At 46.2% G+C, this 26,782-nt stretch overlaps 1 protein-coding gene across 1 annotated transcript in view; it reads right to left on the reverse strand.

The window, feature by feature from the left end:
• Window positions 1–26,782, reverse strand: part of EFCAB8 (EF-hand calcium binding domain 8) — a 1,673,324-nt gene that overhangs the window by 257,973 nt on the left and 1,388,569 nt on the right. Inside the window, exon 18 of the mRNA XM_086932659.1 lies at window positions 8,543–8,707. Coding sequence (XP_086788785.1) covers window positions 8,543–8,707 — 165 coding nt within the window. The remainder of the gene's footprint in view (window positions 1–8,542; window positions 8,708–26,782) is intronic.

Here is a 26,782-nt window from a genome sequence, read left to right on the forward strand (position 1 = left end):
TAGGTTCGCCGTCGACGGGCCCGTCGACGGCTTCGTCGGCGCTGGCATCGTCGACGATGACTTTAAAGACGATGAGATCGCCGTCGAAGACAGTTTCGTCGGCGTCGATGATTTTGTCGACGATGACAGTTTAGGCTTCGTCGACGACGAGGTACTCGTCGACGGTGGCGCTGACGAGATCTTTTTAATACTAATAATAGATGGAACAGACCTACCCGTCGACGACGAGGATGTTGTAGTCGTCGACGTCGATGACATAGAGGACGCCACCGTAGTGGAGATCGTGGCTGTCGACATTGTTACCGGCAGGGCTGAAGATGTCACCAAAGGTTTCTTGAAGGTAGGCTCCTGTAGAGAAACCTTTACAGCAGTGGCCTTAGAACGATCCTCTGAAGACTTGGGCGTCTTCTTTTGAGGGGGCTGTACAGATGGTCCTGGAGATGAAGTTCTAGGCCGTTTAGGAGTAGAGTGTACACTCCCCATGGAACACTCACTCTCACCTGAAGAGACTGGTTGATCTTTTTCCTTAAGTCTCTGGAGCCATATCAGCAGTCGGCCCTCTATCCTTGAGAGTTTTGGCTGAAAAAGTACGGCAGATTTTACAGTCTTTAGCTGAATGGTCAGGATATAAACAGTACAGGCAGTCCTCATGCCTGTCATCCTAATGAAGCCCCTTTTTGCTACAAGAGGCACAAGGTCTGAAAAGTCCTTTCTTTGGAGAATCAGTCATGACAAAAGCAGAAGATTCCTCACAGGAATGAAGTTCAGAGTAAAATTGTGGAGATAAATCCAAGAATATAAAGAAAACTGAGCAGAGCTCAGAGGAGACTCCCTTAGCAAGACGTGCGGTAGAAAATCTGAGGGACTAGGGCTCCTTCCAGGAAGGTTCTAGAGGGTGGTGAGATCTGATTGGCTCTTGGCCAAAGTTCAGTCCTTTTTACAAAAGGACATGGATATGTTACTAATGAGAGGCCTCTGGTCTATTGTTATGTATATGTCTTTATGACATTACTTTCTTTATATACCGGGGACTCCCACCCCGACGACGGGGAATGATTCAGGCATGTGAATCTATGAAAGATACCCATAATACTGGATAACTAGCATTTAACAAACCTTTGGAATTCACTTAAAAAACCATAAGTTTTAGTTACGTTAAAGTTAGAAATTAGCATTTAAAAAACCTTTGAAAAACACTGAAAAAACCATAAGTTTCAGGCACTTATAGTTAAGAATTACCATTTAAAAAACCTTAGAAATTCACTGAAAAAATCATATGTTTCAGGAGCGTTATAGTTAGCTGGACTTTTTAATCGTACAAAACCATTGCAATTCCCCCATTATAGTTAGTTCAGCTAACTATAACTTGCCCGCCCGCAATGCACTGCTGATGACGTCACATATTACATCACTCATGACAACGCGAGCACTCCAAACAATGAGTCAATTCATAATTTTTATTAGCAGCAGTCCAACACTGATGCCTTTCGGCTGACCTTCAGCCTTTCTCAAATATATATATATTAAGGACTAGCATAGACTGTGGGGCAATCCCCAGTAAAAGCCATGAGACATTGTATCCCGTTTTGGTCCATTTAGGACGGGCTAAACAGATTTAACAATTGTTGTCAATTGTGACTTTAAATATTATTAAGTTGATGTGATATGGTATCGGCATGACATCCAGAAAAAGGAATTGGGCAGTCAGAACACCAACAGGATTCCTATTGGCCAGTAATACACCAATGGTAAAAATGGACAATACAAATATCTAACCACACATGACGCACTTTGCAATAAGCTTTTTCAGCATTGATAAAGGCTGTGAAAACAGGTCTACTGGCAATAAAAATGTTTTCTAGGAATCCTGCGAATACTCCAATTTTGTTAAGTTGCTGCGTAGCTGAAATCAGGCCCCACCTTCATTCTATGGAGAAAGCATCGGTCCTGAGATCGGAGACAGAGGTGGCCATAGTGATATTCAGTCAATCTCCTGAACTGCTGCCGACAAGAATCTCCTGTCGAACACAGAAGGGTCGTGAGTTATATAAACTAAGGGACACTCGGCTATTGAGCTGACGCCAACGCGATGAATAGTGTGCAAGATCTGACGGCTGTGGCAAGGGATGTATGTGCACGCCATTGTTTGGTGATTCAAATTGTGGACTGACAAAGACTGCGGTGCAATCGCCAGCAAAAGCCATGAGACATCATATCCCTGTTTTGGTCCATTAGGATAGAACGAACAGATTAAACAACTTGATGTCAAATGTGACTTTAAATATTATTACGGTGATGCAATGGGGTATCGGCATGTTAGCCGGAAAAAAGGAATTGGGCAGTCAAAACACCAACAGGATTCCTACTGGCCAGTAATACACCAATGGCAACAATGCAAATATCCAACCACACATGACGTACCTTGTAATAAGCTTTTTCAGCATTGATAAAGGCGGTAAACGCCGAAACGCATCTGCTGGTAATAAAAAAGGTTTTCTATGAATCCCGCGAGTGGGCCAATTTTGTTAAGTTACTGTGTAACAGAAAAGAGGCCCCGCCCTCATTCTATGTAGAAAGCACCCATCCTGAGTTCAGAGACTGACGTGGGAATCGCCATAGTGATATATATATATATGTATACACACATGCATATATATATGGATTACATTTGAAAAATCATAGTAAGTACAGAGATAATATTAAACACTTGAATATAAACTTGATTTGATTAAAATTTACTGCTCTGAATGAAGGTGGCCTTTTTCAGTGTTTTCTTTCTAAAGTGAAAAATGAGGTAAGTCTGTGCAACACTCGCATTCATGTTTTTATTCTTTAACAGGGTCTTATTTTTCTTGGGCACCTAATTATTACAAGAAGATAGCAACTTAATTCAAGTATCGATGTAGATAGGGTGCTCTTAATCACAAAGGCGCAGAAAAAACTAGTAAATTGGATGGTTTGCTGCAGTGTAGCCAGAGTCTAACAGAGCCACTCAGAGTTCAAGGAAGGCAGGCTGAGTTCACACTGAGGAGAATCTGGGCTTGATTTACACTTTGGTAGACGGGTTTCCTAGTCACAAACCTGACGGATTTCCTGTCAACCATATTACAATTGAATTATAACCTATGGCGCTTGTAATACGGTGAATGGGTGTCCTTTAAGTTTGTGATGGAGTATCTCATTCACCAAACCCCAAATCAGAAATTCTCATTTGTGCGTTGAAACAATGCGACTTAGCTTTTGGAAGTGAGTTTGAACACTCATTACCTGAGAGACAAAAGTTGGAAGAATTTTAGTTTTAGATGTATTTAACAGATGTTTCTATTTATTCATGTACTAAGGATTCACAGTACGGAGTATTCTTTTTTAAAAAAAATATTTTTATTCAAGATTTTTACAACATTTATTCCCTCCCTCCCCCCCCCGCACAGGACAACTTGAACCATACAAAACAATAGAGAGATAGGGAAAAAAAAGAAGTATACCTGTTATATACACAATTCATCCTGTATATCTATACAAGTAGATATTGAAAACAAATGACAATATGATATATGGGCGAAAATAATTCAAAAGATCAAAAACAGCCCCCACAGTTAACAGACTGCAAATGAGAAACACAACCCAAAAAGGGATGATCAATTTTGCCCCTTCTATTATACCTCTGCTCTCTCGGTTCTGCATTTCCAATCTGCAATCGGTTTCCATATACGTAGCCCTAATATTCTTCCCTTTTTCCCTTTTCTAGCATATATCTCTTTTTCCAAGTTATAAATATGTAGTAGTCTTGCCATCCACTGCTGCATAGTGGGTGGGGATCTATCACTCCACGCAGAGGATATACACAATCATAGCACCGCCATGGCGACAAACAGGAGGTGTTCATACTGCGGTTGTATTGTACCCCACCCTACTCCTAATAAGATCACATCTGCTGTTAGTTTTACTCTGCAATTTAGTGATCTATCAAAAAAGACTTCAATAGCTCCCAACAAGGGAATCAGGTTAGGCCATTCTGCAAAAATATGTGCCATATCCCCATCTATACTGTCACAACGTGGACATGTAATCCCCTGCGTACCCGCCCACTGTGCAATTCTTGCTGGCGTTTAGGACAACCTATACAATGTTTTATAATGTTGAGCTTGTAAGGCTGCCGAACATAATATCTCTTGTCCAAGCCGTAGTGATTTTTCGAAAGAACCCTTTAGTATCCCTACCTTATTCATCCATTTCAGTTCAAATTTTTCTATGTCGTCCTCTCTATTAGCTATAAGTTCCACATATATCCTTTTAATCGTACAGCCATATCCCTGCTCAATAATTCTCAGTATTGCGTTATCCTCAAAACCCCGCAGTCCTCCTGTTGTACTAGCTAAAAAACTTCTTGCCTGCAAGTACTTGAAAAAGCTCCTTGAGCTAATACCAAATTCCTGTTGTATTTCTGAAAACTGGCGCACTCCCATTGGTCCTAACAGGTCTCCCACTTTTTTCACTCCCATCCGGTTCCAATCCTTGAAGGTTGAGTCCGCAAAGATCTCTTGGGGTAGTGTAGCGTTATTATCTAATCTAGTGTACTGGTTAAACCTCCCGAGTCCGGCGCTTTTTTAAAAAGCCTTCCATACCCGGAATGCCGCGTCTACTGTCTTGAATCTCGTTCTCTTAAAATAACTTGGTTCCGTATACTTCAAGAGAATATTCTGGACATCTTCCCCGAAGACCAAACCATATACGGCTATTGAGCCCAATTGTGCCTCTGCGTCCATCTCTGCCCCCCTGTGAGACCTGTCATTTGCTGCAGTGCTGCAGCCCAGTAATATAATCTCATATCTGGAAGCGACCATCCCCCCCTATCCCTTGGTAATGACATAAATCTTAACGCTCTCCTTGTCTTGCCCTGTGACCAAACAAATCGATTAATCATGTGCTCTATTGAGCTAAACTATATACAATTAAAAAACAGAGGGATCGTTTTAAATAAATATAGAAATTTTGGGAGTAAGTTCATTTTTATAAAATTTACCCTGCCTACTATTGACATGTGCAGGTTGTGTATCCTATCTAAATCTTTCTTTGCTTTGATTATTATTGGACTTATGTTCATTTCCACCAAACTGTCCAGATCGGAAGTAACAACCACCCCTAGATACACCACCTTAGTGCTCACCCTTGCGTCTGTGCAAACTTCATACTCATTCTTTATAATCTGTGTCTTGGCCTTATTCAGTGCGTATCCTGCCACTTGACCAAGCTGTGCTGCCTCCTGCTCTATTGCCTTAATGGCTTCGGTGGGTGATGGTGTGATGACCGCAATGTCATCCGCGTACGCCAGAACTTTAATGGCACCCATTTTTGTATCTACGGATTGAATTAAATTATTTTGCTCTAGTTTAAAAATCAGAGGGTCTATATACATTGCAAAAAGAAGGGGGGAGCACGGACACCCTTGCCAAGTTCCCCATGTGATTATAAAAGGCGCCGTGCGTCCAGCATTGACCCTAACACATGCAGTCTGAGCCTTATATAGCGACTGGATTGCTGTCATAAATCTTGCCCCAACCCCACTTCTTCTTAGTACGGCTCAAAGAAATTCACAAGCCACTCGATCAAATGCCTTTTTGTCGTCTAACAGCAAGGCTGCCATTGGGTCCCCCATTACCCCTTGTAGATCAAATAAGGTAATCATCTTCATAATGTGTTGCGTGGTACCCCTGTGTGGTATGAACCCATGTTGATTTTCACTAACCAAATTCCCTATTACCTTGGATAATCTTACAGCTAGAGTTTTAGAGAAGATTTTTAAATATGAATTAATAAGTGTTATTGGATGGTTTGATTCTGGCTCCAATGGGGGTTTTCCTTTCTTTAAAATTAATATGATATCAGCCCCTCCCCAGCTGGCTGGAATGGATACTCCTATCTGTGCCTCTCTGATTGTTCTTATTAGGTCCGCCTTGATGGACGTGACGAAAACCTTGTAAAATTCCCCTGGAATTAGATCTGGACCCACTGCCTTACCTGATGGTAAGCTCAACATTGCCTCCATAATTTCCTCTGCTCCCAGGGGGGCATCCATAGCCAGCCTGTCTTCCTCCTGTATTACTCTACTGGGTATGCCCTGCAGATATCTTTGAATATCTAAATGGTCTCTATCTTGGTCTTCCATATACAATTTGCTATAAAAATCCCTAAAAACTTCCATAACTCCCCCATATCTGTAATCAGATTGCCATTGCAGTCCTTTATTTCCTTAATTGCCCCTTTAGCCGCCCTCTGTCTAGTTCTTGTTGCTAGTGTACGTCCTACTTTCTCGCTATATTCGTAGCACTGCTCCCTTTGTACAGTGAATATTTTAGCCGCCGTTGCTGCTATGCTTTCCTCTGCCGCAGCTTTGGCCATCATCACTTCCAAAAGTCGTTACTCCACATCACGCCCACCCAGAGTAGCTTGCTCTAGCTTATACTCCGCTTCCAGCAGGGCATTACTTAGTTGATCTGTCCTAGCCTTCTCTTTTTTTTGTTTCGAAATACTAAAGCTGAGTGTCTCCCCCGTACCCCTGCCTTAAAAGCGTCCTATTCATTCCCTACAGTAGTTCTCCCCTATTAATGTCCCAATATCCCTTTATCCATGAGTGCATGTGATTAAGATATTCTTGATCTACCAGAAGCTCCCTTTCAAATGTCCTTGATCTCACCTGCCGGCCATTATTGTTAAGATGAGTGGGTTGTGATCTGACAGGACACGTGGTTGCCTCTCCACCTTTAGATTAACTAGCATTGATCTTGTGGAAAAAAAGTAATCTAGTCGGGCGCATTTATTATGTGGTGCTGAGTAATAAGTAAAACCAGCGTCTCCTGTTTTCAGTTTCCCCCATACGTCCTCCAGTGCATTGTTATCTGCCATATTCAGTATTGCTCTGCAAACCCTTTTTTTCCTTCCTTGATATTGCCTCAAAGGTTCCATACCTAGACCTGCAGCACCATCTATATTAAAACCCCCAGCTAGAATAAGCCTCGGCACCCAAGTGGCTAGTTCGAAGTCCAAAGAATCAAACAGTTCTGGATCATCCTCCGTTGAACCATAGATCAACACCAGAGTAATCCATTCTTCACCCATTAAACATTCTATTAAAACCCATCTTCCCCATTGATCCTCCAGCCTTTTCCTTGTGCTAATATTGTGCAGTTTAGTTAAGATAGCCACCCCTCTTGTTTTGGCTCCTTGTCTTGAATATGCCAAGAATCGCAGCTCTAGTTGTTCTAGCAGGAACAGTTTATTCCCTTCTATATGGGTCTCTTGGAGACATATAAAATCTGCTTGTGTCTTTTTCAGTAGTAATGCCACCCTCTGTCTTTTTAGCCGATCATTGAGCCCACATACATTTAGCGTTAAAATCTTAATAGCAACGTCCATGTTTCTTTCTTTCTGCTGAGCACCACTCATCTCCCCCATGTGTGTCCCATATCCCTTCACCAGTTTGCTTTTCCTCCTGTTTATCTTTTATCGCCCAATTTTCCTGTTCTGTCTCTCTGTGCTGTTGTGTCCTTATCATTACAATCTGTCCTGTGCTTCCCCTTTCCCCTGCTTTTCCTTTCCCCTGCTCCCCCCCTCCCCGCCCTCCCCCTTTATAGGCAAATAGGTACATCCTGACCTATGTGTAGCTGCTTCCTGGCCCCTGAAGCGTTGCTACCATCTCTCTCCCATCTATATCTAAATTAATATGTTCTGAGCTAATACATATACACCTTTACAAAAATGCAGACAATCCAGACATAGAAGGGTGGACCCCCCCCCCCCACTATGTTAGTGCTTACGTCTATACATAACACATTCCTGTTTATACATCAGTAAATATTGTCTTTATCATGGTTTTTGAACGACTGCCCGGGTGTCTCCCTGGTTTCTTTTTTCTTTCAATTCGTTCAGATAACCCATATTATTTTAAGCCTTGCTGGAAATAACAAATATGCTTCGCAACCGATGTTTTTGAATGGGTCTATCATCTGTCTCAGTCTCCACCTCCTCTCCACGGTAACGTGACAGAAGTCTGGTCGAGCAAAGAAGGTTATCCCTTTGAATGTACGACGGTCCTGTGGTCACAGTACGGAGTATTCAAAGCATGTGGAATTATGAAAGATTAAATGTTGGAGAACAGAGTTTGAATGTTATCTTAGACACAACACTTGGGTTTGTTGTTTTTCTTTCATGGCGTCAGATGTATTTTATTGATTAGGTTACCTACCGCAGTGGATTTAAGCATTGTTTTGTGATGGAATAATACAATGTCATCTTGGTCTGTCTTTTGCACCTTTTATTAATTGGTCTTCCGAAAATAAGCTCGGATTGCAGCATGCATTTTATATGTTAATTCATCACTGCTGACCAAGTTAAGAACCTTTGGATGCAACATTTATTTATGCTTTCAACAGCTGATAATGGATGCAACATTTATGCTTTCAACAGCTGATAATGGATGCAACATTTATTTATGCTTTCAACAGCTGATAATTGCAGCAGAAATTCTAACTAACTGTGTAACTACCTCAGTCTCTGACCCCAGGGGCATAGGCTTCAGCGCAATGGGTCTACAGTAATGTGGAACTGAGAAACGGAGATGAATGCCTTCTGAAGTGGAAGCCTTTCCATCTTTTCCTTTTACTTCATTCCCTTCTCCCTTATGCCTGCAGTAATTCTCAATATCCCAGATCTGGAGAAAGAGAAAGTGTTATGAAATATGAGGAAGATTTAGAGTTGCAAGCACAAACACACACAGGTTTACAACATTTGGATAATATTGAACAATGTTATGCTGGCTTTTGAGCACTGCTCGGTGTGTCTACAGGGCCTATGAGAAGGCAGTAATTACTTCCTTACTGTTATCTGCAAACCCTTGAAGTCATACTCAAAGATCAACAATATTTAACTCTGCACTTCAGTAAACACTTTCCACTACTATGCTCTGAGAGTCAGGGGTAGTACCTAGCCAAGGCACAATTGTATGATAGAAATAGAAATACTGTATTTGGCCCTGATTTCAAGTGGCCAGAATAGTGTGTAGTATTTACCGGACTATTAGGTACCAGTACCCCATAATAAATATTTAATATTCTGAGTAACAGTGAGAAAAATGGTGAAGTACATGCAGAATTGTTATGTTTTGCAAAAAAGTATCCTTGTATTGACAGGGCATTATTGCCCCTCCTCCCCCTTTATATTTATCCAGCTCTTGCATTCTGAAATTTGCCTGGTGAAAGCTGCAAGGAGGTGGAGGTGTGGTGTTTGCAGCAAAACTATAATTCATAACCCTATGTAAACACGGGTTTGCACTAAGATCGAAATTTACAGCCCCCCTCATAATAGGGGCCCAAGCTGAGATAATGCATCCACTGGGACAACGTATTACTTACCAGTCATCACACCATTAAAATGTTGAGTCTACTTTTAAATTAAAATCAGCAAAAATGTAAATTAGCAAGCAGTACATACTTATTGTAATATTTAAACTTCTATGTGCATATTGATAGTAAACAAATCAGATAAAAAACTGGTCCATGTAAGTATAAACATTGTTGAATCCCAATAAAACTGCTTAAACATTTAAAATATTCTAAATGTTGAATACAATATTAAAATGCAAATGTAAGTGTTATACAATTTTAGAGAATAAAAAAATAAAGCAATTGTGTACATAAATTAAAAAAAATGAAGTACACATTATATTCACAAATAATATAAATGGTAAAAACACTTCAGAAAATGTATAGACCAAGCTTTGTATTTAAAAAGTATTTAGCATTGTATAGCATTGCGTGCCGCCTTTCGGATTCCTCAGAACAGTGATAGGGAAGAAAAATACAATTAATAATAGGAATGGAAAGTCAAGAGTCCAGTTGGACATGGTAAGTAACACTGTCCAAAATTCTTCAATTGTGACTCATTACCTGTGTTGAGTTTAGTCGAACAAGGGGTTCAGTTCTTTTTTTTTTTATTTCTGTAATTTTTTATTGTATAAAAAATATATATTTACATGGAGCATGGGATATACATGAGTGGAGGAAAGAGGAAGAGGGAGAAGAAAGAAAAAAGCGCTGGGGGGGGGGGGGGGGAGACTGGGTTTGGCCAGCGGCCTTCCATGTCCTTGTGATAGTTTGATTGTCCAAGTTCTGCTAGTCGTTGTCTTCTGCCGCCTCCTTTGCGATGCTTCGTTGTTCGTTGGTATCCCTTTCCCAAGCCCCGGACGATAGAGAGGATAGAGAAGGATAAAGGTCGAAAAAGAAAGAGGAGCCTTGCACACTGGTTTGCTTTTGTAAGCGCACGGATCCGCAAAGTGTGCCCCCTCTATTGTTGTCTAGATTCTGCGCCTATGGGGGTTTATGCGATGTTAGGTAGCGGTCTATGGGTCCCCACATGTTCGACTGCCTGTGAGTTTTCGGTGAGTGTTTCGCTGTGATGTTATCTGCCCCCCTTAGGAACGTGACCCAGTATAGCCATGCCTGGGGCGCAGCTTTCGAAGTGTCTTTCCAATTACTTAGGACTGTTTTGACTGCAGCCGTGAGCAATAGATCAACGAGGTCGCGATCTTCTGTCGTTGTGATTGACGGGGACGCAAAACCTAGGACTAGACTTGGGAAATCTATGTGTATGTCTACTCCTGTGATCTCATTGATAAGTGTTCCAATTCTATTCCAGAATTCCCTGACCTTAGGACAGCTGAGCAGAAGGTGTTCTAGGTCTGCCTTCCCTTTGCCACAATTCCAGCATGCATCACTGTCTCGGATCCCCAGGGAGGCCAGGCGGGCTGGTGTCCAGTATGCCTTGTGCACTAGCCAATATTTAGTCTGGTTGAGCGCTGTCGTTATTTTTTTCCTAGTGGAGGATCTCCACAACTCCGCTTTCTCGGCTTCGCTTAGCTCCCTCCCTGCTACCGCCCCCCAGAAATTTGTGACCTTATCGTTTAAGGGGGGTTCAGTTCTTAAACATTGTTTCAGGCATGTGTACTTGAGTTCAGATTTCAAAGTGGTGCTAAAAACTTTCCAGATCCTACGTCCTTATACACTCAAAGTTCTGCCTCCATGTTTCATCCTTTAAAAAAGACTGTTAGTCAGATGAATGAGATTTCAGAGGTGGCCTCTGGGTGAGACGGAAGGAGGTATTGGTGTCTGAAGCTGCAGAGATCCTTTTTCCACAGTATACTTTATAGATGGTGCACAAGATAATGAATTTAATTCTAGCACCTACTGGAACTAATGGAATACAAGTGCATCATATTCCAGTAGTCAAGGAATGCCTTTCATGAGGAGTATCATCAGATGGACTATAAGGTCATTGTGAAGAAGTGGCAGGACTTTTCAAAGAAAAGTGAGTCACCACCTTTGCCCCTAGGTTAACTTGGGGGCAAGGCGTTTATGAAAGTGAGTTTAGCATTAAAAAGAGTCCCCAGATTCCTTCTTTTGGTAAGAAGATCAGAAGGGTTCTGAGGTCAGGGGCATTATTTAAAGGGTTGTTAAAAGGACACAGTGTCACTGATTACTAGAATCAGTATCATACCTTTGAAAGCTCTCTTGTTACAGCTCAAGAAGCTGTATCTGGGGCGTATTTAGGAAATAACACATGAAGGGAAAGAACACAAGGCAGTGAGCATGTGGACCACCCCATATCTAATACTGGCTTTCTGGCAGCAGCTGGTGAGAAATGGTTGGATCCACTGAAGGGCCGAAGGGCCGATCAATTGCTTCCAAAGTATCTGAGCATTTCCAACAGAATTTCAGGATTGACAACGACAGAGGTGGAAGAGAAGTCAAAGAGTAAAATATCAGTTTTAGGGTCATAATGTTAGCAAACATAAAGAGAAGGTTTGCTGGCCAAGGCTGTTTTGCTGTCCCTCTGCGATCAAAAATCAGATGGATACGTTTCGAAAAGGTGTTTCAGTTCCACATATTATTGGGCCTATCTTGTCAACTCTCTTTCCATGATTCTACACAGCAAGTGGAGGTTGGACATGGGCTGTAGTTGATCAGTATTAATAATAATATTAATAATAATAGGGGGATTTGTAGAGCGCATGGTGACGCCAACGGCGTGTCCCCGCGCTGTGATCCTAGAGCTAGCAGGAGAGGTGAAGAGGTGGTCCTCTATTGGGCGTAGAGAAATGTTTTTAGTTTAGCTCTGAAGAGGGGCTCTGAGGGTTCCAGGCATAGCGCCACACAGAGTTTATTCCAGCTGGACGCTGCCAGGTACCTGAAGGACCTGCCACCCATCCTAGCTTTGGACACCTTTGGAATGGACAGGCGTCCCGTGCCAGATGATCTAAGGGAACGCGCAGGCTCATATTGTGCCAGGAGATCCTGCAAGGGGAGAGGTGCCCTGCCGTTGATGATTCGGTGACAAGTGCAGAGGACTTTGAATTTCACCCTGTTTCTCACCGGGAGCCAGTGTAGCGTTTGGAGCGCAGATTTTGATGCTGATCTTCTGGGCTGTCTGAGGACCAGCCGAGCTGCAGCGTTTTGTAAAACCTGCAGGCGGTGTAAGTTCTTCTCGAGGGTCCCTAAGTAGAGCAGGTTGCCGTAGTCCATTTTGGATGTAACTAGTGCATGCACAAGTGTTTGGCGGGCTTTGATGGGAAGGAACTCCAAGACCTTCCTGAGGGTCTTGAGGGTCCCAAAGCATGAGCCGACCACACGGTTGACCTGGGGACCGAAAGTAAGGTTGGAGTCGAACCAAACACCGAGATTCCTCGCTTCCTGGCAAGGGATTGGTGTGGGTCCGAGGCAGGGTGGCCACCACTCTGACGTCCAGGCCGCTCGGTCTCCCCCTACCACCAGCACCTCAGTCTTGCCTCCGTTGAGCTTGAGACAGTTGGCAGACATCCAGGCAGCTAGGTCTTGCATGCGTGCTCTGAAGATGTCTGCCGCAAGACCGGGCGCTCGTGATAGGGAGATGACCAGCTGCGTGTCGTCAGCGTATGATACCATGCGCAAGCCGTGACTCTCCACTATGGTGGCAACCGGGGCAACATAAAGATTAAAAAGAGTTGGGCTCAGGGACGAGCCCTGCGGGACCCCCTGGTCTAGAGCAACTCTTTCGGAGTAGCAGTCACCTAGCCTGACTTGGAATCCACGGCCAGATAGAAACGACTGGATCCATTTTAGGGCTGCACCTCCTACCCCTCCTTTGTTCAGACACTGTAGCAGGATGGAATGAGCTACAGTGTCGAACGCAGCGCTCAGATCTAGTAAGATCAGGGCCATGGTATGGCCCTCGTCGACGCCCTGCCTGATGGATTCGGTAGCCATGAGAAGAGCCGACTCCGTTGAGTGTCGGGGCCGGAATCCGAACTGGGTGGGGTGTAGAAGACTTGTGTTCTCCACAAATTGCATTAACTGCAAATTGGCGACCTTCTCCGCCACTTTAGAGAAGTAGGGTAGAAGGGAGATGGGACGCAGATTCTCCAGCTTATCGAAGCTGATATTTGGCTTTTTGCGGAGGGGGAGCACCACAGCTTGTTTCCATTCCGTAGGCATGCAGCTGGAACTAAAGGAGACATCCAGCAGATGCCTAATGTATGGTTCAAGTGTTGTCAAGCTGTCGCCCAACCGTTTGGGGGATGCTGGGTCCCGTGGGGAGCCTGACTTTACTGATTTACACATTTTGATCAGGTCTTCTGCTGGTGGGGTGGAGAAGTTAAGCAACATCTTTTGTCCATCAGCCTCTCTTGCTGGTATTTTGACCTCTTCTCCTGCCACGGGTTGGACAGGGAAGGCAGAGTAAATTTTGGATACTTTGTCGCTGAAATAGTCAGCAATGCGATTACATGCAGCGACTGAGCAATCCTCTGGTCCTGTTGAGGACTTGGGGACAGCCAGGGATTTGTAGACACAGAATAATTCCTTAGCTGAATTTTCTGCATCCATGATCCTGACGGAATAGTAGGCCGTTTTTGCTTTCTTAATTAGGTTGTGGTATAATCGTCTATTAGCTAGGTACTTTTCTCTTGCTTGGCTGTCATAAGCTGACCGCCACAGCCTTTCTGCTCGCTTACATATTTTCTTGGCACTCCGTAGTTCCTCGTTGAACCATGGTGCCATTCTTTGTTTACGACCACCCGCCTTCGGCCGGCCCAGAGGGGCCGTCTGGTCTAGAGCCGCCGTGATACGGGCGTTAAGTAATTTGTTTGCCGTATCAGCGTCGTTCCCTCCAGGGGGGCCTTCTGCCATGAGGGCTTCATTGAAGTCTGGTAGGGAGAATCTGGCCCAGTTGCGCCTGGGGTAGTTGAGGGGAGTGGAGTTTGTCACCATGTGTTTAGGGAAGGAAATTTCAAATGGTACCAGGAAATGGTCGGTCCAAGGGAGAGGCACGGGGGGAGCCGTTGTTACTTCCTCCCAGTTAGCAAACACTGGGTCGAGCAGATGGTTATGCTGATGAGTCGGGAGCTGGCCCTTTAGCTCTAATTGTAGGGCCTGGAGTTCTTGACGGAACTCCATTGCTCCTTTGTCCAATTGATCTTCTAAATGCATGTTTAGGTCTCCTAGTAATAGAAACTTATCTCTCCTTAACGCCATCTCAGTGACGCACTCTATCAAGTTGTTTTTAAACCTTGCCAGAGGGCCGGGGGGGGGCGGTAGATTAAATAGCCCTTCACCGTGGTGCCCCCACTGACTTTAATGGTGAAAACACCGGCCTCGCAATCTGCCATGTGGACTTGTTCCAGTTGACAGGCCAGTTGCTGTTTAAATGCAATGGCTATACCTCCTCCTCTGCCATCAGGTCTGTCCAACCTCACCATCAGGTATTCTTCTGGTAATGCCTGTATGATGTCGGGGTCAGATTGGCCGTCCAACCACGTTTCTGTGAGGAATATGAGGTCCGGTTGTCTATCTATTAGTAGGTCGTGGATGTCGAATTTATGGCGTCGGAGCGATCTCACATTGAGTAAGCCACAGGACAGGGTAGAGCAGCCCCGGGTGTCGGCTATTGACGTAGTACACTGAAATTGACAGTGTCTGCAACCAGTTTCCTCCCCTATATGTATTGTGTGGAGGCCGGGATTGCATGTAATGGTGGACAGTTTTATTAGCTCGTTCCGACTCCACCTTATGTGGGTGGTAGGGCCAGGGGGGGTGGCCCTAGGCCGCGTCCGGTCGCGGACGGGCGCAGACGGGCTTGGCTTAGGCGCGGCTTCGGCGCGCGTCCGGCGCGCCCGCTGCGCCCGTCCACTGCGCTCCCTAGAGTCAGGTGACATTTTATGCAGGCAGGGGCGGGTGGGGCGGAGCACTAGAGTGCTCGCCCAGCTCGTCCCCCTCAACCAAGATGGCAGGTCTGGTGAGGCGGGAACGCGGGTTCGCGCCCTGCTAGATGCACAATTTGCAAATAATTTTTTTAAAGTACTGAGGGACAGAATAAAATGCACGCAGTCTGAATTTTAAAAATTAGCAGCAATTACATATACCAAACAGGTAAAAACACTGTCCTGGCTTCCGCCTCAGGACACACTCCTCCAGTGCTAGTGATCAGCGCGAGTGAAGGGCTCTATGAGTTTATATGCAGGCAGGGGCGGGCGGGGCGGAGTACTAGAGTGCTCGCCCAGCTCGTCCCCCTCGACCAAGATGGCGGGTCTGGTGAGGCGGGAACGCGGGTTCGCGCCCTGCTAGATGCACAATTTGCAAATAATTTTTTTAAGTACTGAGGGACAGAATAAAATGCACGCAGTCTGAATTTTATAAATTAGCAGCAATTACATATACCAAACAGGTAAAAACACTGTCCCGGCTTCCGCCTCAGGACACACTCCTCCAGCGCTAGTGATCCATTAATGAGCTGCCATAATGGTTTTTTTTTTTAGAGGGGGGGAGAGATCATCCTTCAGCGGGCCAGGAACCATTCCGGAGAGAATGATGGCATTGACCAGGTTAATTGTATCCATCGCAAGGATCCACTTGTGATTTGGATTCCTTTTTTAATGGCCAGACTTAGAACATCAAGACTTTTCAAAGTTTTAAATATTTGAAGATAGACTGTAACCTCATGTGTAGACAATCCCAGGAAGGTGGGGATTTATTGAAGGATTTTGACAATTTTATACTTTTATTAAACATTGTTTAAGAGTTGAGTTTGAGTTTAAAATATTTGTATAGCGCACTTTCACCAGCGGTTTCATGGCACTGCAATAGACAGAGCTCCAAGGTAGGAGTAGGGGAACAGAATAGGAAGGGGGGAACACCAAGTGGTTTAGTTAAAGCATTTGGCAAATAGGTGGGCTTTAAGTTTCTTCCGAAATTGAGGGTACAGAGTTATAGATCTGAGCTCAAGAGGAAGGGAGTTCCACAGGAGTGGGGCATGGGTTGCAAACTTTGACCCTCCCCATTTCTTTCTCCGAAAGCGGGGGGCTGATAGCAGGAATTGCGAGGAGGAGCGCAATTCTCTGGTTGGGACATAGGGAATAATTTCAAATGTTATAAAGGCCGGAGTCGCGCCCAGTCGAGCTTGAAAGGTGATAGAGGCAAGTTTAAACTGGACGCGTTCACGGACAGGGAGCCAGTGTAGAGATCTGAGAAGGGGAGTTACATGGTGGGATATCGGGAGATTGAACACCAATTGTGCCGCCTGGTTCTGGATTAATTGCAACCGCCGTAGACTATATGCAGGGATCCCCGCATATAGGGCGTTGCCATAATCCAGGCGGGAGATGACCATTGCCAAAATGATCAGTTTCAAGGCCTCGAAGGTGAAAAAGCGAGATACCTTGCGGATGGTGCGAAGTGACAGGAAGGAGGAGGACACCACGGAACTGACCTGGGAGTGAAGAGTGAGCTGAGAATTGAGTTTGATACCTAAGGTTTTAACTGAGGTAGAGGGGACCGGGGGAGAACCTAGGGAAGGGGGCCAGAAAAGTGAGGACCAGGGACTGGAGCAACCACCTGTTAACACCAGCTCGGTCTTATCCGGGTTAAGTTTCAGGTGGTTGTAGTTCATCCAGTCCTGGATAAAAATCATAATAGACTGGAAGTTTGAGATGGAAGTAGGGGAAGAAGACAGGTTGAAAACAAGTTGAAGGTCGTCAGCATAATTGTATATGCTGACGTCCATTTGTTGTAGTGAAAAAATAAGAGGGGCAATATAAAGGTTGAACAAGAGGGGTGAGAGGGAGGAACCTTGGGGGACCCTGCACTGAACTTTCTGGAAGTCCGCAGAAAACTCACCCAGGCGAACAGCCTGGGTGCGGTCCCTCAGGAAGGAGGATTGCCATACCAAAGCGGAACCTCCGATCCCCGCCGCCTTGACACGGGAAAGTAAGATGGTATGATCAACCGTGTCAAAGGCGGCTGATAGATCGAGGAGAACCAAGGCCTGGGCCTGGTTGGTATCCATTCCCTCCCTGAGGTTGACAAGGACCGAGAGAACTACGGACTCCGTAGAGTGTGCGGGCGGAAACCGGCCTGGCGGGGGGCGAGGATCCCATACTCCTCCACAAAGGTGCTCAGGGACCTGGTGACATGGCGTTCGAGCACCTTCGCCAGGAATGGTAGGAGAGAGATAGGGCGGTAGTTGGCGGGGATCGAAGGATCAGCGCCAGGTTTTTTCAAGATGGGGACAATAACAGCGGTTTTCAGTGGGTTGGCAACAACCCCCTGGGAAAGTGAACTGTTAAGGAAGTGGAGGGGGGGGGGTCTGGACAGGTTGTATAGATGTGGCGAAGGATGTGTGCAGGGCAAGTGTCCAGTGGGGATCCGGATTTGACAAGAGGAATTATTGAGGCCAGGGAATCTTTAGTCAAGGGAGGAAAAACATCGAGTTGTCCTTTAGGTGGGGGGCACTGAGGGTCAACAAAAGTCGGGGGGGTGAGTGGATGTTGGCTTTAATAGTGGCAATCTTCTCGATAAAGAAATTATTCAAGGAGTGGCAGAGGTCCTGGGACGGGGAGGGCTTGAGAGATGTCCTGTCGGAAAAAGCCAAGTTGTGGACAATCGAGAAGATTTCCCTCGGTTTATTCTCAGCTGCATGGATCTTTGCAGAAAAGTAGGCCGTTTTTGCAGCCAGGATGGCGATCTTATATTGAGCAAGGAGAGTAGTAAACTCAGTTCTAAGTGAGGGGGAATAGTTCCTCCTCCAGGCACGCTCGGCGCGGCGTACTGCAAGTTTGGTGGTTTTAAGATCCTCGTTAAACCATAAGTTGGCATCTTTCTCCTGTTTAGAGGACACCCGCTTCTACGGGGCGATTGAATCGCAACTAGAGGAGAGCCAATGTTCAATGGCAGCGGCCTGAGAAAGAGTGGAAAGGCCTTGTAGGGTAGGGTAGGAAGAAGCTAATGCCGCAGATAGATTCTCCGGATCCACTCGGCTCCATGAGCGGACCCAAACATTCTTTGGAAGCGGGGGCCTGGTAGAGGGATTGATGGGAAGGGTAAACGAAATCAAGTGATGGTCGGACCAAGTGCATGGCGAGATGGTCAGAGAGTCTATTGGGCAGTTCAAGGACCAAATCTGGTCTAAAATGTGTACTTTGACGTGAGTGGGGGAATGAACATGTGATACAAAATTAAGGGATAGGAGTGTATCTGAGAATTCCCTAGAGAAGGGGCATTCCGCAGGGTCTGAGGGCCAAAAGTTAAAGTCTCCCAGTAATAGAATGGAGGAGTTATTGACCATCAGTGTGGATAGTACCTCCTGAAAATCGGGGAGGAAGGATTAGGGTGATTGAGGGGGCCGGTAAGTGAGGACACAAGTGAGAGGAGGAGTGATAGAAGTAGTGCGGATAGCTAGGTACTCTGTTGTAGCAATATCTGGCAGGGGTAGACATTGGAAGGGGAGGTCGGACCGGGCGATCACTGCTACGCCGCCTCCATTTCTACCATTGGAACGATCTGCTCGGAGAGCATAGTATGGGACAGGAAGAGTGGCCAGCAGGGTAGGGAGAGAATCCTCGCTAAACCAAGTCTCTGTTAGAAAGAGGAGATCGGGTGCGTGGAGGTCTAGCAGTACTGACAGTTCGTGTGAGTGGGCTACTGCTGACTGGGTGTTAAGGTAATAGGCCAAGAGAGTTTTAGGTGAGACTGGGCTGTCGTCGTCTCTGGGAGGGTGGGAGGAAGTGGGGGGAGCGAGAGGGTTGGGAGATGAAGGGGCGGGTGAAAGGTCATGTGTAGCTATGAGAGAGCGAGTGGAGTCAGGGAGAGGCCAGGGGCCCTGAAGACTGCGGAGTTGAGTGGCGGAGTAAGAGATTATTTGAGCAGAGTGGCATGCCCCTAGCCCCGATCGGCTGCGGACGGGCGCAGACGGGCTTGCCTTAGGCGCGCCTTCGGCACGCAATCGACGCGCCCGCTGCGCTCGTCCGCTGCGCGTCCGGAATCTGCACATGATTTATGGATCAGTGAGAGGGGGCGGGGGCGTTGCCTCGAAAAGGGGCGTGGCCGCGGCAAGCGCCGGAAATGGCGCCAAGAGTGTCCCGGTACCAACAGCCGTGGAACGCTAGATCCGCTGCATGGGTGGTCTGGGCGAAATGAGGTCTGCAAGCAGCAGATTAAAGGAGCAGAGGGTGAGTGAATTTAAAAACACAAAAATAAAGTGACACTCAATTTTTAAGAAAACAATTTTCGCAAGAATTCGTGCTCCCGGCTTTCCACCTCAGGAGTTGTCTGTCGATCTGCCTAGGCGTTTGTATTCAGCGCCTTTTAAGGGCTAGGAAGGGGGGGTGGCCTCGAAAAGGGGCGTGGCCGCGGCAAGCGCCAGAAATAGCGCCAAGAGTGTCCCGGTACCAACAGCCGTGGAACGCTAGATCCGCTGCACGGGTGGTCTGGGCGAAATGATGTCTGCAAGCAGCAGATTAAAGGAGCAGAGGGTGAGTGAATTTAAAAACACAAGAATAAAGTGACACTCAAATTTTTAAGAAAACAATTTTCGCAAGAATTCGTGCTCCCGGCTTTCCGCCTCAGGAGTTGTCTGTCGATCTGCCTAGGCGTTTGTATTCAGCGCCTTTTAAGGGCTAGGAAGGGGGGGTGGCCTCGAAAAGGGGCGTGGCCGCGGCAAGCGCCAGAAATAGCGCCAAGAGTGTCCCGGTACCAACAGCCGTGGAACGCTAGATCCGCTGCACGGGTGGTCTGGGCGAAATGATGTCTGCAAGCAGCAGATTAAAGGAGCAGAGGGTGAGTGAATTTAAAAACACAAGAATAAAGTGACACTCATATTTTTAAGAAAACAATTTTCGCAAGAATTCGTGCTCCCGGCTTTCCGCCTCAGGAGTTGTCTGTCGACTGTCTTGTTGAAATACTTTAGAATTGCATTTAAGGGCACGTGGGTGGACAATTCTTGGAAGCTATTAAAAATGTATTTGGCTGATTAAAACGGCATGGTTGTGACACGAGATGAAGTCAGAACTTTAACTTCTGATTTTCATGGCTCTTATGTTTTCACTGTGAATCCACTGTTAACAAATGTGTTAACTTGAACTTGCTTTCAATTTTCGTTTCTTTATGGCCTACTATTACTTTTATCATGTACTGGCTAGCTTATGATGGTGGTTCTGTGGATTTTTTTTGTGAACCTGTTTTATTGGGTTTTTAATAATTAGTACAACACAAGTCTCATGAAAACAAGCAATGTTGGGCATGACAATTGAGACTGACCGGTACATACGAGGTTCTCTCTACTAAGCAGGTGAAGAGTGAAAGGACAGAAAGAAAAAGAGGATAAGGAGGCATGATAGTCACATCATTGTCCACAAATGGAGTGTCTTCTGAGGCATAAATGCTGGCGAATGTCCGTTGTCGCACACAGGTGTGGCGAATGTCCGTTGTCGCACACAGGTGCGCGTACTGTCCTATAGAGCCAGCAGGAACACTGGTGTTCATTTGCAGTTGAGTGCCAATAATAGATTCACTGTTAATCAACAGAAACTAAGAACTGTGCATACAAAAGAAAGGGGTGAAAGGGAAAGGAGAAAGAGGAATGCATAATGTATGCAATCAAGCATATAGCCCGTGGCACCCCCCCCCCTTTGTTTCGGTAAATAGTATGGCCTATAGCTCACATGTCTAACAGCATCTAGCTGCTACCCCATGTCTAGAATATGCAACGGCTGAGTGTCACCGATAATTTATGTTTATGTCTGCCAGTAAGAGAATGGCGTGTCACTCACGCTACTACTGCCTGCGGACCTAATCGCTGCCCAAGGCTGGCATAACGGAGAGGCCCATGGGTGATGTGTCTGGACTGCGTTGTAGTGTGAGGTAGATTGTGTCCCAGTGTGTGGCAAAGGGGACCATGTGCAATCCCAGGATCTCCTCGCGCTTAATAGCTAGGCTTTCAGCTTTGGCCCACATGAGCAAAGAGTGGCGCCAAGCTTGTATGTGTGGAGGATAGGGCGTGAGTGTCCCCTCATGATATAGGTCTCCAAGGGAGTGGATTCCTTTGTCATGCCATTCCCTAAGTGTGAGTGCAGTCAGTACTGATTGACCACTAGGAGTGCCCTCCAGAGGTATCTCCGGTGCGTAAGGGATTACGCTGCGCGTCAGGAACAAGCTCCTACGAAAACAGCTATAGGCTACCTTGAGTAACACAGGCTCCGGTGGTAGTGGTCGTGCCCCAGGGTGAAACAACCGGATTATGTGCTCCAAGGGGTAGGGTGGCTGTTCAGTTGCTGTGTCTGCGCCGTGGCAATCTAATAGCCACAGTGCTATCCACTGTAGTTGAGAGACTAGGTAGTAATGTTCGAAACAGAGAGCTAACAGCCCACCTTGGTCTGCGGGTAGATACAGTTTTTTCAGTGTCATCCTGTGTCTAGCATTACCCCAGCTGAAATCTCTGAGTTGTCTCTCAAAAGTAGTGAAAAAGGAAGATGGGATATACATAGGCAGATTTGTAAAGTAGTATAGGAGCCGCTGGAGGATCACTATTTTGGTGAGTGCTATCCTACCCGTCACAGCTATTGGCAGCGTGCTCCAGAATCGCATCTGTGACTTGATGGATGGTACTGCTGTACAGAGGTTCCCATCGTTAAGATCGTGAGGTTGGCGGTAGACTTGGAATCCCAGATAACAAAACATATCGGGTGTCCAACGCACCAGAGTGCCACTTATAGAGAGGCCCGGATAGCAGAGCCCATCTTTAAAGGGGTAGAGGGGAGACTTACCCACATTTACTTTCAATCCGGAAAGTGCAGCACAATCCTCAAGTAGCTTGGCCGGCTGGGCAGGAACGTGATCAATATCTCTGATATAAATGAGGAGGTCCGCTAGGTAGAGCGACACCTGATCTGTAGCGTCCCCCAGGGGCACACCATCCATCAGTTGGGTGCACAATGCTTCCGCTAATGGCTCCATTGAGAGCGCGAATAAGAGAGGAGAGAGGGGGCACCCTTGGCGTTTGCCTCTCCGGACAGGGAGGAAGTCCGAGATGCAGGGACCTATCTTGACTCTCATAGTGGGGCCAGTATAAAGGAGACACACTGGCTTGATGAACTCTGGGCCAAGGTTGAATTTCGCAAGTACTGTAAATAGGTAAGGCCACCCCAGGGATTCGAAGGTCTTCTCTGGGTCCTACACGAGGCAACCTGCTCAGGGCCACTCCTTCACTGCATAGGTGGCCACTCTGAAGAACCGGCACATCTTAAGTGAAGTGTTGCGCCCCGGCACAAAGCCATTTTGATCCACATGGACTAATCCTGGAACTGCCTGTGCCAGCCTGTCAGCTATACCTTTGCAAGGATTTTATAGTCAGTGATGAGCAGAGCTAGGGGCCGATAGGAGCCCATCTCCTCCAGATCTCTGCACAGCTTCAACAATGAAACCAGATGTGCCTTGCGCATAGAGGGAGGGAGTTGATGCGTGTCCAGAGCTGTGGCGAACACCTCACTAAGGCGTTGCACCAGCAAGACCTGGTATGCCTTGTAGTACTCGGATGGCAACCCGTCTGGTCCTGGGGTTTCCCCCGTTGCTAGGGATTAAATAGCCGCACCAATTTCTTCCAGTGATATCTGCTTGCTGAGCATTTCACAGAGTTCCTCTGCCACTGTGGAAAGCTGAAGGCAGTCAAGGAACCGCACCAGGTCCCCGTCACTACAGCTACATCGGAATTAGTAGAGGTGTGCATAATGTTGCGTCAGAGCCGCATGTATGTCATGTTGCTTGACTAATAACTGACTTGTGGGAGAGCGGAGCGACCCTATGGGGGCATGTGCGTGTTCCTGCCGGATCAGCCAGGCTAGTAGTCTGCCTGCCCTATCCACCGCAGTGTGGGTGCAGGCTGTGTGCGCAGTGTAATTGTGGCACCGGAGTTGTTCCATAAAGTCTGCGTGTTCAGAACGCAATGCCTCTAGACGCCGCGAGTCACGGCCTGCCACTTTGCCTTCGCACTGCGTAACAGTTGGATCTCAATCCGTGCAAGGGAATCAGATAGTTGTTTGCGTACATTACATGTTGCCCCGACGCAATGGCCTCTAATTGTCACCTTGAACGCCTCCCATTCAACAAGCGCGTCACTGGCTGTGCCCTCGTACAGCTCTAAGAATTGTAAAATCGATGTCCCCAGTGACGACCGAAACGCAGGGTCCTCCAGGGCCTGCGGCTGTAGGCGCCACGTGGGGCCCGGGGGACGGAGCGATTTCCAGCGTAGCTGCAGCAATACGGGATTATGACCGGAATGGGTCCGCCCTAGGTACTCCGCACTCTGGACCAAAGGGAGTAGCGCAGGCGAGGCTACCAACCGATCTAGGCGAACATGAAGATCGTGCACTGCTGAAAAATTAGAGTATATGCGGACGGTGGGATTCAAAAGTCGCCACACATCGTGTAGGGCCCAGCTTGTCAGCCAACCAGAGAGGGCCTGCGCGTTAGATGCCAAGAGCGTTCTGTTAAGAGGTGGGAATGACCTGTCTAAGTCCACATTCAATACCTAGTCAAAATCCCCCGCCCAGGAGCCAGGGAATCCCGCTCCATTGGGCTGTTACTGCAAATATACGGGTGAGATAGGAGGCCTGATCTGAGTTGGGAGCGTAAAGGGAGCCCAAAAGTATCTCTTGGTCATTCAGGCGCCCTTTCACAAACGTGTACCTTCCGTCTGCATCATTGTCACTGTCCTCGCTAATAAACGGGGTTCCCACTTTAAACGATATCAGTGTACCTCAAACACTTGACCTCTCCATCTCTTATGTAAGCGTTCCAGCTCAATCTTGGACATGTGTGTTTCTTGGAGCACAGCTATTCCAGCCTTGCGGTGCTGCAGGTATGAAAAGATAGAATAGCGTTGTGTAGGCGTGTGCATGCAGCATATGTGCCATGTAACCACTTGTACCTGTGTCATGTCCGATTAGTGTTTCGGTCTAAGTGAGATGGGGTGAGCCACTGAGCTACAGATATGCATTGTGTGGAGGTGGTATGGGCTGATCGCAGGAAACCAAAACATAAGTCATAAAGTCAAACTTAACTAACATTGAGGGCGATCGCCCGGTGGGGCTCATCCAAACCTTATCTAGCCCAACAGCGGCCATAACTATGTCAGTATAGAGACTGATGTGGGGGTGGGATGTGCGCTTGGGAAGGAGCATCGCTTATCCCTCTATGACGCAGAGCTGTCATCCGTGTCCCAACATGTTTGTTGATGCACGTCTATGCTGTTCGCGCACCTTGGCGGGTTCAGCCATTGTGCGGTGCACGTGTGCGGGTCAAAGCGTTAGTGGCAAATCCTGAAACAGACACAAAAAGGGGGGGGAGAAAAAAAGGGGGGGGGGAATCAACAATTCAGTCAATTTCAATAGGAGAGTCTTTACTTGCATGTGCTGAAATTCGTACTGGTCCCGCTGCAGTGATAATATGATTTAATCTGCGGACTGCGGTGTAACATCGATGGCAGCATTCTGTCCATGTACTCAGGCCTAGGAGTAGAAGATCGGTTAGACGTGGCAGACTCAGAGGAACCTGCTTAGCAGCTCTTGCGTCGCAGCTACTTCCAGGGCGTTTCGACGCTTTAGTTGACTCCGTTCTGGATCCGTTGCTGCCGCTGTTGCAGACGTGTTGCCTGTTTTTCTCTGATATCCACGACGGCGGGGTTCCCCTGCGACTGGGTTTGGGTGCTTCTGTGTTTGAGGGGTAAGTCCCCGACCACAATCCTGTGCTCTCCAGCCAGTCCCAAGTGACTTTGGGTGTGTCGAAGAAGCGGACCCTTCCGCCGGCCACCACCCTATGTCTAGCGGCAAACAGTAGGGAGTACGGGAGGTCCAGGGCGCGTTGTTGTCGCTTCACAGCGGCAGGGAGTACGGGAGGTCCAGGGCGCGTTGTTGTCGCTTCACAGCGGCATAGGTGCTTCTACACCTCTGTACTTGCGCTGTATAGTCCGGGAACAAATGACTTGGTTTCCGCTTACCTGTAGGTTGGAGATCTTATGAGTTTGTTTAAGAAAGAGAGAGGAACCCCTTAAAACAGTCAAGGGAAGTGAGGTTATCTAACCAGAGGAAGAAGTTGTTCCCTTGAGATAAATACAAGAAAAGCTAAAAACTAGCCTCAGAGTACACACTATAGTCAAAACTAATGCAATCACAAAAGTATAAAATACAACATATTTATTATGCAACCGAAAATAAAAACAAATCATTACATACCTATACATATCATGGTTACCTAATCAAATATTTAAAAAGAACTTACAAGTAATAACACAATCTATTGTGGCCTGCACAATTGAAAAGACAGACAAAAATTGGAAAACTCAAAGCTTATAAAATACAGTTGGTACATTTAAAGGTGCCAGATATTAACATCTATGTTTTACCACTATTGATTTTGAATATAAACATGGGTGATGGAGACTTAAATTGTACAATAAAAAAGCGTTGACGCATTTCGGTGGTTCGGAACAAATGGAGTCCACCTTTATCAAGACATTTCTTTGTTGTCTGTTGTAATGAAGGGTCTGTACAATTTCCCTATGGAGTTATGTCCTGGAAGTCTACGATTCTCTGCTGTACGTATACTAGCGCACACTTATTGTTGAGGTGTCAATATTTCAAGAATTCTTTTTTAATTCAGGCCCACTATCTACAAAAAGGAAGGGCAGCTTTCCAGTTCTTTTTTCATCTATACTCTGTGAGACTCTGTGAGACTTACGGCGAGCGCCTGCAACAGAAGACTCTGCCAGGACTATTATCTATCAGAATAAAAAGGGCAGTCTCCCCGCTTCCTCTCATACAAAATTTGCGAGACGTCCGGCACGCCCCTGCAAGAGCAGGAGTATTCTCTACCAACGCTGAAACATAAATCCACAAGATATACCAATAGAGAACGTAAATTCCAGAAACCCGTTCCCCGTTCTCCTGGAAGGTGCAGATCTAATACAGGATCGTTTCCGAGAATTCTTGACATATTGACACCTCAACAATAAGTGCGCTAGTATACGTACAGCAGAGAACCGTAGACTTCCAGGACATAACTCCATAGGGAAATTTTATAGACCCTTCATTACGACAGACAACAAAGAAATGTCTTGATAAAGGTGGACTCCATTTGTTCCGAACCACTGAAACGCGTCAACGCTTTTTTATTGTACAATTTAAGTCTCCATCACCCATGTTTATATTCAAAATCAATAGTGGTAAAACATAGGTGTTAATATCTGGCATCTTTAAATGTACCAACTGTATTTTACAAGCTTTGTGTTTTACAATTTTTGTCTGTCTTTTCAATTGTGCAGGCCACAATAGATTGTGTTATTACTTGTAAGTTCTTTTTAATTATTTGATTAGGTAACCATGATATGTATAGGTATGTAATGATTTGTTTTTATTTTCGGTTGCATAATAAATATG

The sequence above is a fragment of the Lissotriton vulgaris genome, chromosome 7, assembly GCF_964263255.1.
Source record: "Lissotriton vulgaris chromosome 7, aLisVul1.2, whole genome shotgun sequence".
NCBI classification, from domain to species: Eukaryota; Metazoa; Chordata; class Amphibia; order Caudata; family Salamandridae; genus Lissotriton; species Lissotriton vulgaris.